At 31.0% G+C, this 14,225-nt stretch overlaps 1 protein-coding gene across 1 annotated transcript; it reads right to left on the bottom strand.

Moving 5' to 3' along the window:
• Positions 1-6,840: 6,840 nt before the first annotated feature.
• Positions 6,841-11,327, bottom strand: LOC111709971 (uncharacterized). Its single transcript, XM_023483954.1, has 4 exons — positions 11,242-11,327; positions 10,559-10,645; positions 9,818-9,884; positions 6,841-8,584 (listed from the first exon to the last, which is right to left on the bottom strand). The coding sequence occupies exons 1-4, from the start codon at positions 11,283-11,285 to the stop codon at positions 8,381-8,383; spliced, it is 402 nt and encodes a 133-aa protein (XP_023339722.1). The 5' UTR covers positions 11,286-11,327; the 3' UTR covers positions 6,841-8,380.
• Positions 11,328-14,225: the final 2,898 nt, after the last annotated feature.

The following is a 14,225-nucleotide window of genomic DNA, read 5'->3' as shown; positions in this document are numbered from 1 at the left end:
TTATATACCAGTTTTTATTTCTATTCATATCAATTATTTTATTGTGTACTTGCCGCTATAGTTATATACAATACATCCGAATAATGTGGTAAAAATGACTATTTGTAATTTAGTTCAACGCATGCATTTAAACTGTGAAATGTCTCATTAAACTTATTTACCCGTCTGTTCTTAAACCTAATGCCACAAAACCTTAAAATTGTACCAGTTATTGATTTATTTATCCCTTAGATGCCATCTTATGAAAAAGCGCATTTATGCCGAAATTTGTCAACTATTAACATTCCAACTCTTGCTGCATAATGTCATCATATTGTTACTTTTTAATTTGTACACCACAGCTAGTTAACTTAATCGAATAAAATTTAAACATTCAGATAAGTTAATTTTTTTCTTAGATTCGCTGATTTATTAATGCAAATGTCGTATGATTAGTATTTTCTAAAAATAACTAAATGGTTTCGATAAATGGTGTTAATTGGGGAGATCACCTCACAGTCCCTGTTATCCCGGCTTCATTGCCAATCGGCTTTTAAACTTTTATTTGAAATTCGTTTATGGTGTTGGACCAAACCCCTGTAGGGTGATGAAAGTAGATGTTAGTTCCACATTTTATTGAAAATATATTTCGGTCTGGGTTGTTATTGAGATAGTTTCTGTCATGAAGATTAAAAACAATTCATCTGATAACATCTGCGGAAATGTACAGCGTATATATTGTAAATGCTAAACAGGGCGCTTCGTGACCCCTTTTTATAGTTTTTAGTGTTTTCATGGCGCCATTTTTTTTGCCGTAACGGTAAAATTCAAATTTTCGCCGATATTTTTAAAACAATAAATGTCGACATTTTTCAAGAACGGCTAGTCCTATTAACCCTATTCCTGCTGGGGGGGGGGTCAATTTGACCCCCCCTGTATTTTTTTTACATAACTCAAAAAGTATTGGTCTGAGGCTCTTGAAATTTTCTGACTTTTCCTACATACCCAAAGCCCTCCCTTTAGGCCTAAAACCGGGCTTTAATACTAACTGCCTGAGTCCTCAGGCACACTGCCTGAATTACTGCTTTTGCCTGTAACAAACTAAATCTTTGTTTTGACCCACTTTCACTTGTCAGATTTTGATAAGATTTTTTTGGAAAGCCTATGACATAAGGAAACGGATTGCACAAGTTTTGCGAGAAAAAAATTGCAAATTTTTTGCCAACAACCTGTCAAAGGAAATTTGCACATTTTTAGTTTTTCTTGATTAAAAATCAGGTTATTTAAAATTTTGCAAAAATTTTTGCATATTTGAAATGGCATGATCAAGGGCTTTTCAAAAATGTATAATTTTTCATTTTTTGGACAAATTTTTACTGTATAACTGGATTTTGCGATAAAAATTTAATTTTTGCAAATTTGCAAATTTTTTTGCAGATTCTAAAAGTAGAGCACAAGAGCTTTCTATTGATGTATCATTTGTCATATTTGGACATAAAACATGGGATTTAGAGAGGGGGGGGTCAAATTGACCCCCCCCAGCATATCCTGGTTTTCAAGTACCCCAGCAGGGATAGGGTTAATCCTGAACCTTTCCTGGGGATCATAGGAGCTGTCATATAAAATTTGAACCCGATCGGGTAAGCCGTTGGTTTTAATGGAACAAACAGACACACGAGCAATATGAATATTTTAGTTTTATCCATATCTGTTAGTCCTTGAGAGAATTTTCAAATAAATAGTTTTTCAATATTGGGGTCAAATATCTTCAATATGTTGGCATTCTTGTCTAAATATGTTCCTATATTTAAGAACATTATCCTTGTCAAATTTTATTGAATTCATCCTATCCCTTGAGAGCTGTGAATGTGATTATTTCCACTTTTTTGAAAATCTATCATTTTGTTTTGTTAGCGATGAAGAAAGAACGAACATGAAACGGTCGTTCAAAAAAACTGAGAAGTCTTCTTTTAGTTTTAGTTCGTCGTTCTGTTATCAAATGGAGGAAACATTTTAAACGACTCTTTTTGCCGATGTCCGGTAAATAATTCTGAACTTTTGATGTTCGACATTGGTTTTTCGGTGAAAGGCAGGCGGCCGTAAGCCACAGCATTTCCCCCTCCATGGCCATATATTAGCTTGTTTGTCTTCTGGCAGCCACAACCGTTCGGTCTTCCATGCCACAATAATCCCGCAATTATTACGTTTTCGAATGGCTAATTTAGTGCAACGTTTATCGTTGTTTCGTTTTTAAAAGTTCAAAGTGATAAGTTCGTTGTGACCCGCAATCCTATTTGTGACTACAAGTGACTACAAGTAGTACACTTCCTTAAACTTTAAAATTGTTAAAACCCGCTTAATTGTCCACTTTTAGTATGTTTTGTATTTAGGAATTATTTTCTCATTTCGACTTAACAATAAACAAGCTCCCTCCGGTCCTCATAAACCTAGAGAGCTCTGAGGAAAATAAAGTTTTCATAGTTAATTCCATAAAATTTTGTATCAACTTATTATCAAAGGAAAACTGGGTTCGATCACACGAAAAAAAAACCTGATATTTACGGTGATAACCAGAAAACAATGGTAAAGGAAGGAAGACGCCATTATAAAAATACTTATTATATGTTGTTACAATTCAAATAGTTTTACAGTTCTTAAATCAGTAATTATAAGTGAAATGGATCTGTTTACACTGCACGATGGATGTGTCTCATGCGCGCTCATTGGACTTTTAAAGTTATAATTTGATTATAAAAGTCGTCATCCTATTCCAGAGTTTTCTGGTCATTACTGTATTAAAAATGTTAAGAGAAAGATTTAAAAATGGCTTTCTTATCAATTTATGATTGATTGAAACCAACGAGCTGTATTGAAATGTATACTGATGTAATAAATTCAGGGGATGAAGCTTATTTTACTATCCTTATCATATATGTTTTGCTTATCTAGTTTACTATCTTTACTACCTATGTATTGCTTATCTAGTTTACTATGTTATATTTGACTTTGACCGGCCAGTCTGGTCAACCTATATTTACCTGTGTAAATAAATTAGTATAGCATCAAAAGTCGTTTCGAACGGATTTGTAGAGCCAGGGTTTTGGCTAGAGAGATAGAGTCTTGCAGACTAATTATTAGAGTCAGAGTCAAGTATAGGGAGATTGATCAGGACCTAGATCGTTACACTGATGCACTGTCAAACATTATTTTTCCATGTTTTTCTGAAGTACAGGTTGTTCCACAAACTATGACAGCTGATTAATAGTTTAAAACGGCTTCTTCAATACTTTGTCAAGTTGTTTGATACCAAAGAGAATAATAAAAGTTACTCTAATTCTTACAAAATAAACTGCAAAAAGTCTTTCATATCTAATACAGTCTCTGAAGAAGTCATTCAAAACAAAGCATTTCAAATCTCCTGTAATTTTGAAAGCTCTAAATTGAGGTGCAATTTTGTGATTATAAATTTAAGGATTCAACTTGTAAAAGTGGTTTACGAAAAAATGCGGGAAAATATTTCAAAGGTCAAAGACGACCTTCAAGTCGTCTCTTAACGGTAATATGTATAATATATGCTGGGGCGAAAACGGCATGAATTTGTGTCTGTACCAAAAGAGTGTGTGTAAAGTTTACCGAACCGAAGGTGTGTATTGTAGGTATATACAGTACATATGAATCTCGGTATTTGTACAGTCTAGGAGAGTACATTTGTTTATTGTTAAAACACTATAAGCCAATTATTTTCATGGAAAGAATATAATTTGATTAAAGTTTACAATAAACTAGTCATTATTCGAGCTTAATTATAGTTGACAACATTGTTCTGCAATTTCCTTGACTGTAGTCATGTTGTGTGTCTGTACCAAAAGAGTGTGTGTAAAGTTTACCGAACTTGTATGCAAAGCAGTGCGACTGGCTTTCTCATGCCAAACCAGAGTCATTTCCTTTCCCTTTATTCCTGTTCCCAGAATATATGTATAATTAATGATTAAAACATCCTGAAAAATATTCCTGCAGAGCCGAAATGAGATTGCTTGCTATGTATGGTTTCACGGTATATACAGAGAGTGGTCAGCATATATATCAATACATTGTCGGTTCCTAAAATGGTAATATAATACAATTTTGTTGACCATAAACCTATCTCCTAATCCCAACCTCGAATCATGTCGTCTTTACCAGCCCAAATCCAAAGCTAACAATTTCTCCGACTCTATAACCTCTCTACCCAGACAAAGGAAAATCGAAACAGTGAAACCTTTCACTAAGTGAAAGATCAAATTCATAAATAACTTTGTAATCAAAAGTTAATTCCACTTTAAATCTCGAGTTTTTGCTCAACTTAAAAAAATTGCAAATTTCAACCGGCCAAAAACTTCGCCCGATCGGTTTTGCCGTTTAAACGTTTATTTGACACAGACAAGCCAAGTACATATTGTATATACATACACATCTATTGAGAAATATAGAGTACTAAAAATATGATTTATGATTTTCTAGCATGGCGAGACTTGCGTTTTGTATTAAATGAGGCGTAGTATTGTTAAGTTTAACACGAATGATGAAATTGTAGGATATCGGATGGTGGTTCCACCCTTCCTTACCCTCCCCCTTCAATTTTCCAGAAATAAAAATGAAGGCCTAATTTCTAGACAGGTTTGCTGATAACGCTTTTTCTTTGCAAAGTCCTCAATGAAGGTTTTAAATGTTTTTCCTCGATGTTCAATTTAACAATAGTAAATAGAAAATAGAAACATTGGATTAAAAATGTTTTAATTCAACTTCGAAGGAATGTTAATTGAGGAAATGCAAGGGTTTTGAGTACAAAACAAATTAGCAGTAGCTTAGTACCATTCTGCATGATTTTTGGCAACAGGAAAATGAATACAGTGCAAACCAGAAAACTATGGAATAGGAAGACGACATTCAAGCAATACTAAAGTGCATATATGATGTTGTTACAAAGTAAATAGTTTTACTGTATACAGTAACAAGTAACAACTTATTAAATGACTTATTCAGTGGTCTGTTTACACTGCACAATTTCCATGTCACGTTCATTTGACTACATTTAATTTAATCTGATGTTATACATTTTAACACATGGATCCAGACTGCTATAAAAAGTCGATCAATTTTCCAGACTTTGTCCTTTGATTATACATCACCATCCTACTTTCCCTTTCATGTTATATTTCAAACTTTACAGTATTTACTTAACCTTAGCTTTAGTTTTAAAGAAGCAATTGGCAAAATTCTCATATATTTGTGCTTGAGAGCTTAGAAGCTTTTGATGACAGATCACAGTGTAAAGTTTTGTTTTATATTTTTCAACCAACGTGAGCAGAGAAATATATTGGAAAGAATTATATATAGCTTAGTAAACACTCAGCAGCAAAAACTGAACAAAGAAGGAAACCAGGAAATGTTATAAATGTAGATATATAAACAGAGGCGTATATAGGGGGTACTGGGGTTAAAAATTCCCCCTAGAATCCTGGGGGTAATACCCCCCCACACCTAGAATCTTGGGGGTAATTGCCCCCTGTAGAACTTTGTGGACATAAATATTCCCGTTTAGAAACTTAATCTCCATTCTCCATGTCCATGATTACCATAAAGAGGAAAATAATAAACTAATTTTTGGCGCTTCGCGCAGATAATTTTACTCAATCAACTCTAACAAAGTAATTTAGATAAATTTTACGAGAAAAAAACGATTTTAATGCAGTACTTGCACTATATGACAAATTATGATTAAAGCTCTTCGGGGAGGGGNTGCAAATTAAAATGTTTAAAGGTCAAGTTTAATAAGAATTAAATTTTAAAAAGTAAGAAATTTTTTCTCTTTTAAATTAGTGAAATAGCATGTATACGTACATATATATAATATTTGCACATATGATTGAAATAAATCCAGTTTTTACAGAAAAATATCAATTTATGGAGGACATCCTTTAGGGTATAAATTAAGAAAGGTGAAAGCTGAAAGGGGGTACTGGAAACCTTTTATTTGGGTTTGTTAATCCCATAAATGATTGGGAAATTGAAATGAAACCCAGCTAAAACTCATAATTTGATATACATCATGAATGGGGTTGTACATGGTTTAAGGGGAGGCAACAAATTTCTAAGGGGGGGGGGGGTAAAAATCGCCACGCTACGCGCACAAAACGTTAAAATTTACCCATCCCCCCCCCCCCCCTAGAAAGTCATTATATATGCCCCTGGATATAAAAAATGGTTCAAGGCTGCAGTACGCTTTACTATGTTTAAAATATGCTAAATATGTTAAAAATAGGTCAACCAAAAAGTTATCAATATAGAAAATATAATTATAATACTTTTCTCAACCTCAATAAAATATCCGCATTTCGGGATAAAAAATGTGTAAAAAAAAGAACCAACACATTTACAAATTTATCTTAGTAAAATTTTCTTAAACAACATTCCTGACAAGGGGAAAACAAATATGAATTATCATCCTTACAATTTTATTTATGACTATGTAAACATAATATATTTACAAATAACAAAACAATTGTGATGTTTTATTCTATAATTGAGATTCTTTAACAATCGAGAGCTTCTGTTCTTCAATATAAGTAGATACACTTATTTTTCACATTTAAAGGGACTGTAAGCATAATTTCAAATGACATTCCAGTAATTATCCCCGATTTACAACCGCACCCTGAAAAGTGTGTCTGATCAAGTATGAATTAATTGATATCTATGTTTATAATTTTGAAAAATAATCTTTTTCAGTTGTGGTTTCTCTACAAAAGTGAATTGCGCATTTCTTCTGCAAGAAAATTGTAGGATTTATCAGAATTAACAATCAGATAAAGGTTTCAAGAGCACAGCTGTGAATCGGGTATTACCATCTTTGCAAAGAGCGTCACTTGAAATTTCACTTACAGTCCCTTTAAGGATGAATATTAACGTAACTTAAGCGACCTTAACCAGAGATTATCTGCATGTAAGAGACTGTAGACGTTATTTCAAGTACCCCTTCATTTGTAGAGTAGCATGTACGATTCCCATCAGTGTATCCATATTTATAAGATGTACAAAGATGAATATATCGTTGTTATTCTGACTTAAAATTATATAACTTCTCTTGATTTCCTTCCGTTTCTCTGTGCTGCAGAAAGAGTCAACCAGGGAACCGTAGTTTAAAATCAATTTCAAAATAGAAAATAAGGATAACTTCTACTTCAGAAAAAAAAATCACAACTCTATAAATGGACGATCACTTAAATTTACATGTACAGTCCATTTAATGTTGAAAACTCCTTAATTTGGATAAATGAAATGCAAGGTTACTTAAAATCACGAACAAATTAAATATAAATAAACTGATTATTAATATTTGAAATTGATATTTGGATTACAATAAATATTTAGATCCCGACCCGTCACCTTAACAGATATCGAAGATTAATAATTAACATTAATATATATTATATATTAGGGTTAAAAACAATCTTCTAAAGCTTTAGAATGGATTATATATTGTTCTAAAATATTAGGGTTTAAGCATAACTAAATATTAAACGTACTTGAAAAATCACATATTTATTAAAAAAGAGTGATTTACATGCAAGCTATAAGGAAATCATTGTCGTGTTTAAGTTCTTTAATCAATGGCTGTAGCTAAATAAGGATTTTTTAATTTGCCATGAGTTAATCTTAATATTGCGCTTATAATATTATCAGAGATTTAACAGATTTAAGTAACAAATTAATATGCAACCCCTACAGTGACGTTTCATAATCATAAGAAAGAATGAAGACACCAATCATTCATCTGCTTTCTGGTTTTCCCTGCTTTTAGAACAAAATTTAATTAATAAAATAAATATGCCCGTAAGTGTTACAAAAGCGCTATGTCTTGCAATTACACAGCATTACCAATAATTAAATAGGAGATGTAAGTTAAGCTGTGCTATATTTCGATCTGGAATTTATATATATTTATATATATATATATATATATATAGTTATATTTCGATCTGGAATTTTGAATTCGGTCCAATTCTCTGTCAGTGTGAAATTTTCTATTCTTATTAAATTTTAGATTGTTTTTAGTTCTATACTGGTCCTGAAACCTTCAAAAATTTGATTAGTGGCAGTTTTGAAACAAATCAGCAAAGTTGTTGCATTAGAAACTTATTTCAAAGAAAGAGTTTCTGTGGTGTACACATAGCGCTGGGTGCCGGATATTAGAAGGAGAGATCGTAAATGGTAATTAACAAATTGAAGCTTTCGGTGCACACAACAAAGAAATTGTGGGTTTTTATTGTGGAGATGAGTGAACAATAGTAATATTTTTGCACCCAAAGAACTTGTTCTAAAAATGTTTAAATCTAATCTATATATGTCTTTTTCTTTATAATTAACTTCTGACCAGCCATTTATCAAGTACACTTGTACTGAGGCTGTTGTACTGTTTAGTTTGTTCCGCTACCGCTAGGGCGCAGCAGGGGTGTTCTGTCTCCTGGTCACAGTGCAGGTAGGTAAGGCGCCAACATTGGCTGAGGATTGTTGTGGTCACGTGGGGGCCGCCATTGTAGTGATAAACAGGAACAGATACTACATCCTAAAATACAATTATTATCATGTTCATGATGCTTCAAATATTTCAAATATATGAATGTGTTTATATATATATAAACATAAGAATAATGTTAACATATATAGTACGTACACGTGACAGTTCTAAAGGATTATTGTTTGGTTGAAATTTGGAAGACTGGATTTAAAATCTCTCTAAACTCATATATTATTAATTTTCTCATTTAGCTGGTAAATATTAAGTTTGAGAAAATTGTTTTATGTTCACCAAAGCATTAAATTTTATCAACAATAAGTTTTAGTAAATTAAAAATGTTGGTTTTCATCCAAATAAACAACATATCATATTTCATACCAAGAAAACCACTTGATTAAAAATTGAAAAAATTATATTTTATAGTTTATATTTGATGCCGAGAATTAATGTTTGAAAATAATTTTGTGCTCATCATTGAGGATCTTAAAGCTGCCATTTATTTATGGAAATTACAAAAAATTAATTATTTAGCGCATGTCATGTACAAAACTATTATAAATTTCGACATTGTATTCGGAGCAAAATTGTTTAACATATTCAACTCAATTAAATGCACCCTAGGAATATGTAAAAATACATACTTGTACAATTCAAAATAATACTATTATCAATTAAACTTTAGTTGAAAATGCAGTATTTCATTTTAATGTTTGTCGATGAAATTGGCCAAATACTCTATTCATATATACTAAAATTGTCTTTTTTTTCTATTAGAGAGAAGTATTAAGTAATAATTGGCCAAATACTCTATACATATATACTAAAATTGTCTTTTTTTTCTATTAGAGAGAAGTATTAAGTAATAATTGGCCAATACTCTATTCATATATACTAAAATTGTCTTTTTTTCTTTTAGAGAGAAGTATTAAGTAATAATTAGCCAATACTCTATTCATATATACTAAAATTGTCTTTTTTTCTTTTAGAGAGAAGTATTAAGTAATAATTGGCCAAATACTCTATACATATATACTAAAATTGTCTTTTTTTCTTTTAGAGAGAAGTATTAAGTAATAATTGGCCAAATACACTATTCATATATACTAAAATTGTCTTTTTTTTTCTATTAGAGAGAAGTATTAAGTAATAATTTATACTATACACTGTAAATAAAGATTCAAGATTTGAGTAATTCATGCATTTTTGAATTTACGGTGTAAGAAGATAAAGGTACATACAAAATAATTTCTACAGCATTTTAGATTTAAACATTTTAGTTACCTTAGACAATGCATAGTTGTAATGAATAGAATTATCATGCTTCCTCGATGTAAAGGATGTATCACCACTAAAAATAAAAAAATTGTCGTAAATTTTATCTATTTTTCCCTCTAAAAGTGAAAACACTCAACTTAGAATCTAAAAACTAAGCTAAGAATATTCCCGTTGCTCTCCTGAGTTCCACAATCAAAATTTGAGGCAAATCAGTTTAGGGGTTCTTGAGTTATGATCGGACAAACAAACAGAGATTACACCTTTATATATATAGATAACAAAAATTTAGTGTATAGGAGATAATATTTAAAAACCTCTTAAAAAATTTATTATGGGAATATGTGCCCCCCGCGCCCATTCTAATAAATGAAAAGGAAAGCAATATATTTATTGTTTACATCACATTTAATATAGCTAATGGTGGATTAGCAACAATATATAGGACCCATAAAATTATAGAATAGAAGATAGCAATGAGACTCAAAGTATGGTTTTAAATAGTTCGACTAATAGTAAGCACAGTTATTGTTTAGTGTTAACACAGACCCATTTTATTTGAACATTTTTGTTTCAGCTACTAGTAAAAGAACATAAAATACAGATTAAGTCGCGCCGCTTAAAAATGTTGTCCTTTATTTAACAATTTTAAGAGTCTCCTGTAAATATGCATATATAAATGTATATGTATTTAAAAGTTTGCAAATACAAAATTTACAAAGTTTAAAAATAAAAGTTCAAAAATGTTACCTTGTTTTTGCAACGGGGAAACCTGAAAGCATTCTACCCTGTGGAACCTTGAGGTTAGAATCCTGCCCACTTTGCATATATCTCCATCTATAGTATAGTATAGTATAGTATAGTATAGTATAGTATAGTATAGTATAGTATAGTATAGTATAGTATAGTATAGTATAGTATAGTATAGTATAGTATAGTATAGTATAGTATAGTATAGTATAGTATAGTATAGTATAGTATAGTATAGTATTAGACCAGGCTTGTACTAGGATCGAGTACTACTGCTATTAATACATGTGTACCCACAAAGGATGAGATGAAATATCAGAGGATTACACTTTTAATCAGGTTGCAAACATAAAGGGATTAGAAAATTTGAGTTTCTAGCAAAAAAATAAAGCAAAGTTTAAAATGACTTTTCACCATGATGTCAATTGTTGTTAAAATGTTGTCAGTTGTTGTACGATCGTAGTTATTGCAACTTAAGAAGTAGATTCAGAACGGTATAATGGTATAATGGTGACCAACAGCGAATAAATCCTACATAGGTCACAACAAAAAAAGTTTCCTCTGGAATAGGTATTCATAGTAACAAGGCCAGTTTCTGTTTTGAAACGGAAAACGATTTTTTAGTGTTTTTTTAAAGGAAAAAGTTTTTTTTTTTAGTTTATCGTTTTTAAACAAAAAGCTACCTTAGATCTGCACTTCCATCCATAGCTCTAGGTCTAGCCACCATATCTATACCCTGAGTAAAAACACAGCATGGATGCTCCGTTACAAATCTAAAAAAGAAAAAAATATGAAAATAACGATTTGAAGATAATTCATAATAAGTTTTTTTTATGATAATAAAATGTAATCGTTGTTTTTCAACTCTTTCACAGCCATTTGTTATATCTTACTAAAACAAAAACAAAAACAAATCGTTTATGGCACATTTCAAAATTGAAGAGAAACAACTGAGGGACATGCTATTGAAAATATATGTCGCGTGGAGTTTCAATTTATATATCTATTTCTATAGACTTTGCTTGTCTTTCTGTTTGTATATGTTTGTTTCCAACAAACGTGGAAAAGGCTGAACCGATCGGGCTCAAATTTTGTGTGGAACCTCCCATGACAGAGGAAAGGCTTAGGGATGCTCAAAATTACAAAAATGTGTGTCCAAAAGTTTTTGATTTTGAAAATGCGCGAACAAATATTATCCGCGAACTTTTTTGTTTGTTATTGTTCATATTGTACACAATTAAAAGTTTAAATATAATATGGGCGCGAAGCAACATCAAAGCCTAGTTTTAATAAATCTCATATTAATTGATATTTGTAAAAATAACATGAAAATATTCTTCTAACTGAAGTGTGATCTCAGTTGCCCTTTCTATTTTATTTCAAAAGAATTCTGTCGAACAAAATAGAAAACTGTCAATCAATTTTCTAGTAGAATTTGCACACTCTAACATTATGATTTAGCTGGAAAACGTCAAATTAAACATTTCTAAAATGTGAACAAATTAATTATATTTATTAAGATTACGGATCAGTTATATGTTTAAATTCTTTTGAAAAAATAGGCAAAAAAATTTTATGTTTTAAGTGAGTTTCTTATTCTTAATCATATAATTCTTTCATTGAACTTTGAAATAAATGAATAGTGATCTTGTAAAAGTTGGACTTTTCAATGAGTTTGGAATAGATGCAAAGCATTGAGCCATGAGTAAATCTCCTGGTTCAAAAGATGTTATCGGAAACAGATAAAACATTTATTTGGATGGGCAAGGAGATATAAGAATGGATGAATAGATGGATAGATTAAAAGATGAAGAGATAAATAGGTGAATAGATAAATAGATAAATAGATAAATAGATGAATAGATGAATAGATATATAGGTGAATAGATGAATAGATGAATAAATTAATGGATGAATAGGTGAATAGATGAATAGATGAATAGATGAAAAGATGAATAGATGAAAGGATGAATAGATGAATAGATGAATAGATGAATAGATGAAAGGATGAATAGATGAAAGGATGAAAGGATGAATAGATGAATAGATGAATAGATGAATAGATGAATAGATGAATAGATGAATAGATGAATAGATGAATAGATGAATAGATGAATAGATGAATAGATGTTAAGAACATTACAAAGCTCTTCTGTGAACTGATCTTCTTGGTTCATCTTCTCCTTCTCCTCCTTCTCCTCCTTCTCCTCTATCTCAAGAATATTTTCATAAATGTTTTCTGAATATGTGTTCAAGATATCTTCCTCTGGATTGGATGTAGTTGGTTGGTTTAATGAAGTAGATGGATTTGATTGATTGGATGGATTGGATGATGGTGACATTGTTGGCTGGTTTTCATTTTCTCTAATCCTGAGAAATTAATTTAACTGATATTAAAAAATGAAGAAAAAAAAATAGTTCCACGGTCTTTTTATTAATTTTTGTTTATCTAATCTTATAAAAACCAGCTGAAGTACCCGGTGTTGCCCATGTTTAACAATTTTATGAAAGTTAAATTATTTTTTTTAGCTTTTTTGTCACCCATGGTCCTTCAAAAATGCCTGCAAATTTGGTTTAGTCGTTTGGCTGCAACTTTAACGATCAAATATTTACAAGGTTACCAACAGTAGACAATTCAGAGACGATTGTACAGAATTTAACTGATGTTTGTTTCCTCATAATTATGATTCCCTGCAACTGTAACCTTTTTTTTTGACGGATCATTGATTAAGTCACAAAAATATTATATTCAAGAGTTTCAGGTCGTCTTTACAATTTCATCCTTTCTGGGTAACCCTGTATATGAGCGACGAGCTTACTTACAGTGGTAGGCGATTATATGAATATAATGAAGACAACTTTCGATATTACTTTGATTCATATAAAGCTTTTGAAAAGCATGGATACACAAAAAAACTGGAAACCATAAGAACCTGTCACTTAAAAAAGCTTCTTTTTAATTATTTGTAAACTTGTAAACTTCTAAAAAAGCTTGTTAACAATAAAATTTTAATTGAAAAGTCGTCTTCCTTTTATTAATATTATCGTCTACCACCATATATAAAATCTACTTAAAGAGACTGTGAATGTAATTTCAGGTGACTCGAGGGTTTAAGAGTTGCAAACTCGATGTACAACGACACGGTACCCTTTCAACAACAACGATGAGGAGATCATCTTTTATTACTTTTAAACTATGTCTGAGATTCATTTTTGCTTTTGTTGCAACAAACTGCAAGTGCCCTATAAAGAAAACAAGTTATGAAAATGATCAATATTCAGAGAAAAAAGCAGGGATAGCCTCATCATTTTTGCTTAGGCGAAAGTCTAAATGAATATATCATTGTGAATTGGGCATGCCATTCTAAAACAAAGAGTCATTTGAAATTACGTCAACAGTTTATTGAAATGTAAAAAGGAAGAGAAAATGTTTAAGAAATCTCTTATTCTATACCGCCCCCCCCCCCCACATTCTAGATTTTTAATCAAGTTTGTAAGTTAACTCAGATAAAAACATTAAACTTTTCAAAGAAAGAACTAACTTATACTTTAATCAAATAAGGATGTTTGGATCAACCAAATTCAAAATTTACAAAAACTTGGGTTTATTTTTTTTCAAGTTAAAATTTCCCTTGTGTAAGAACTCATATCAATGAAGTTATGTCCG

The sequence above is a fragment of the Eurytemora carolleeae genome, unplaced genomic scaffold, assembly GCF_000591075.1.
Source record: "Eurytemora carolleeae unplaced genomic scaffold, Eaff_2.0 scaffold1008, whole genome shotgun sequence".
In the NCBI taxonomy this organism is placed as follows: domain Eukaryota; kingdom Metazoa; phylum Arthropoda; class Copepoda; order Calanoida; family Temoridae; genus Eurytemora; species Eurytemora carolleeae.
Note: the sequence above shows the minus strand (reverse complement) of the source record. Positions and strands in the feature narration are given on the sequence as shown.

What these genes read in the sequence shown, in the direction of transcription:
- LOC111709971 (XM_023483954.1), bottom strand. Translation starts at nt 11,285, where the DNA reads ATGGTGGCTAGACCTAGAGCTATGGATGGAAGTGCAGATCTAAG. An exon ending in TTCCCCGTTGCAAAAACAAG is followed by an intron (nt 9,885 to 10,558) that starts GTAACATTTTTG and finishes TTTTATTTTTAG; the next exon opens with TGGTGATACATCCTTTACAT. An exon ending in ACAACTATGCATTGTCTAAG is followed by an intron (nt 8,585 to 9,817) that starts GTAACTAAAATG and finishes ATTGTATTTTAG; the next exon opens with GATGTAGTATCTGTTCCTGT.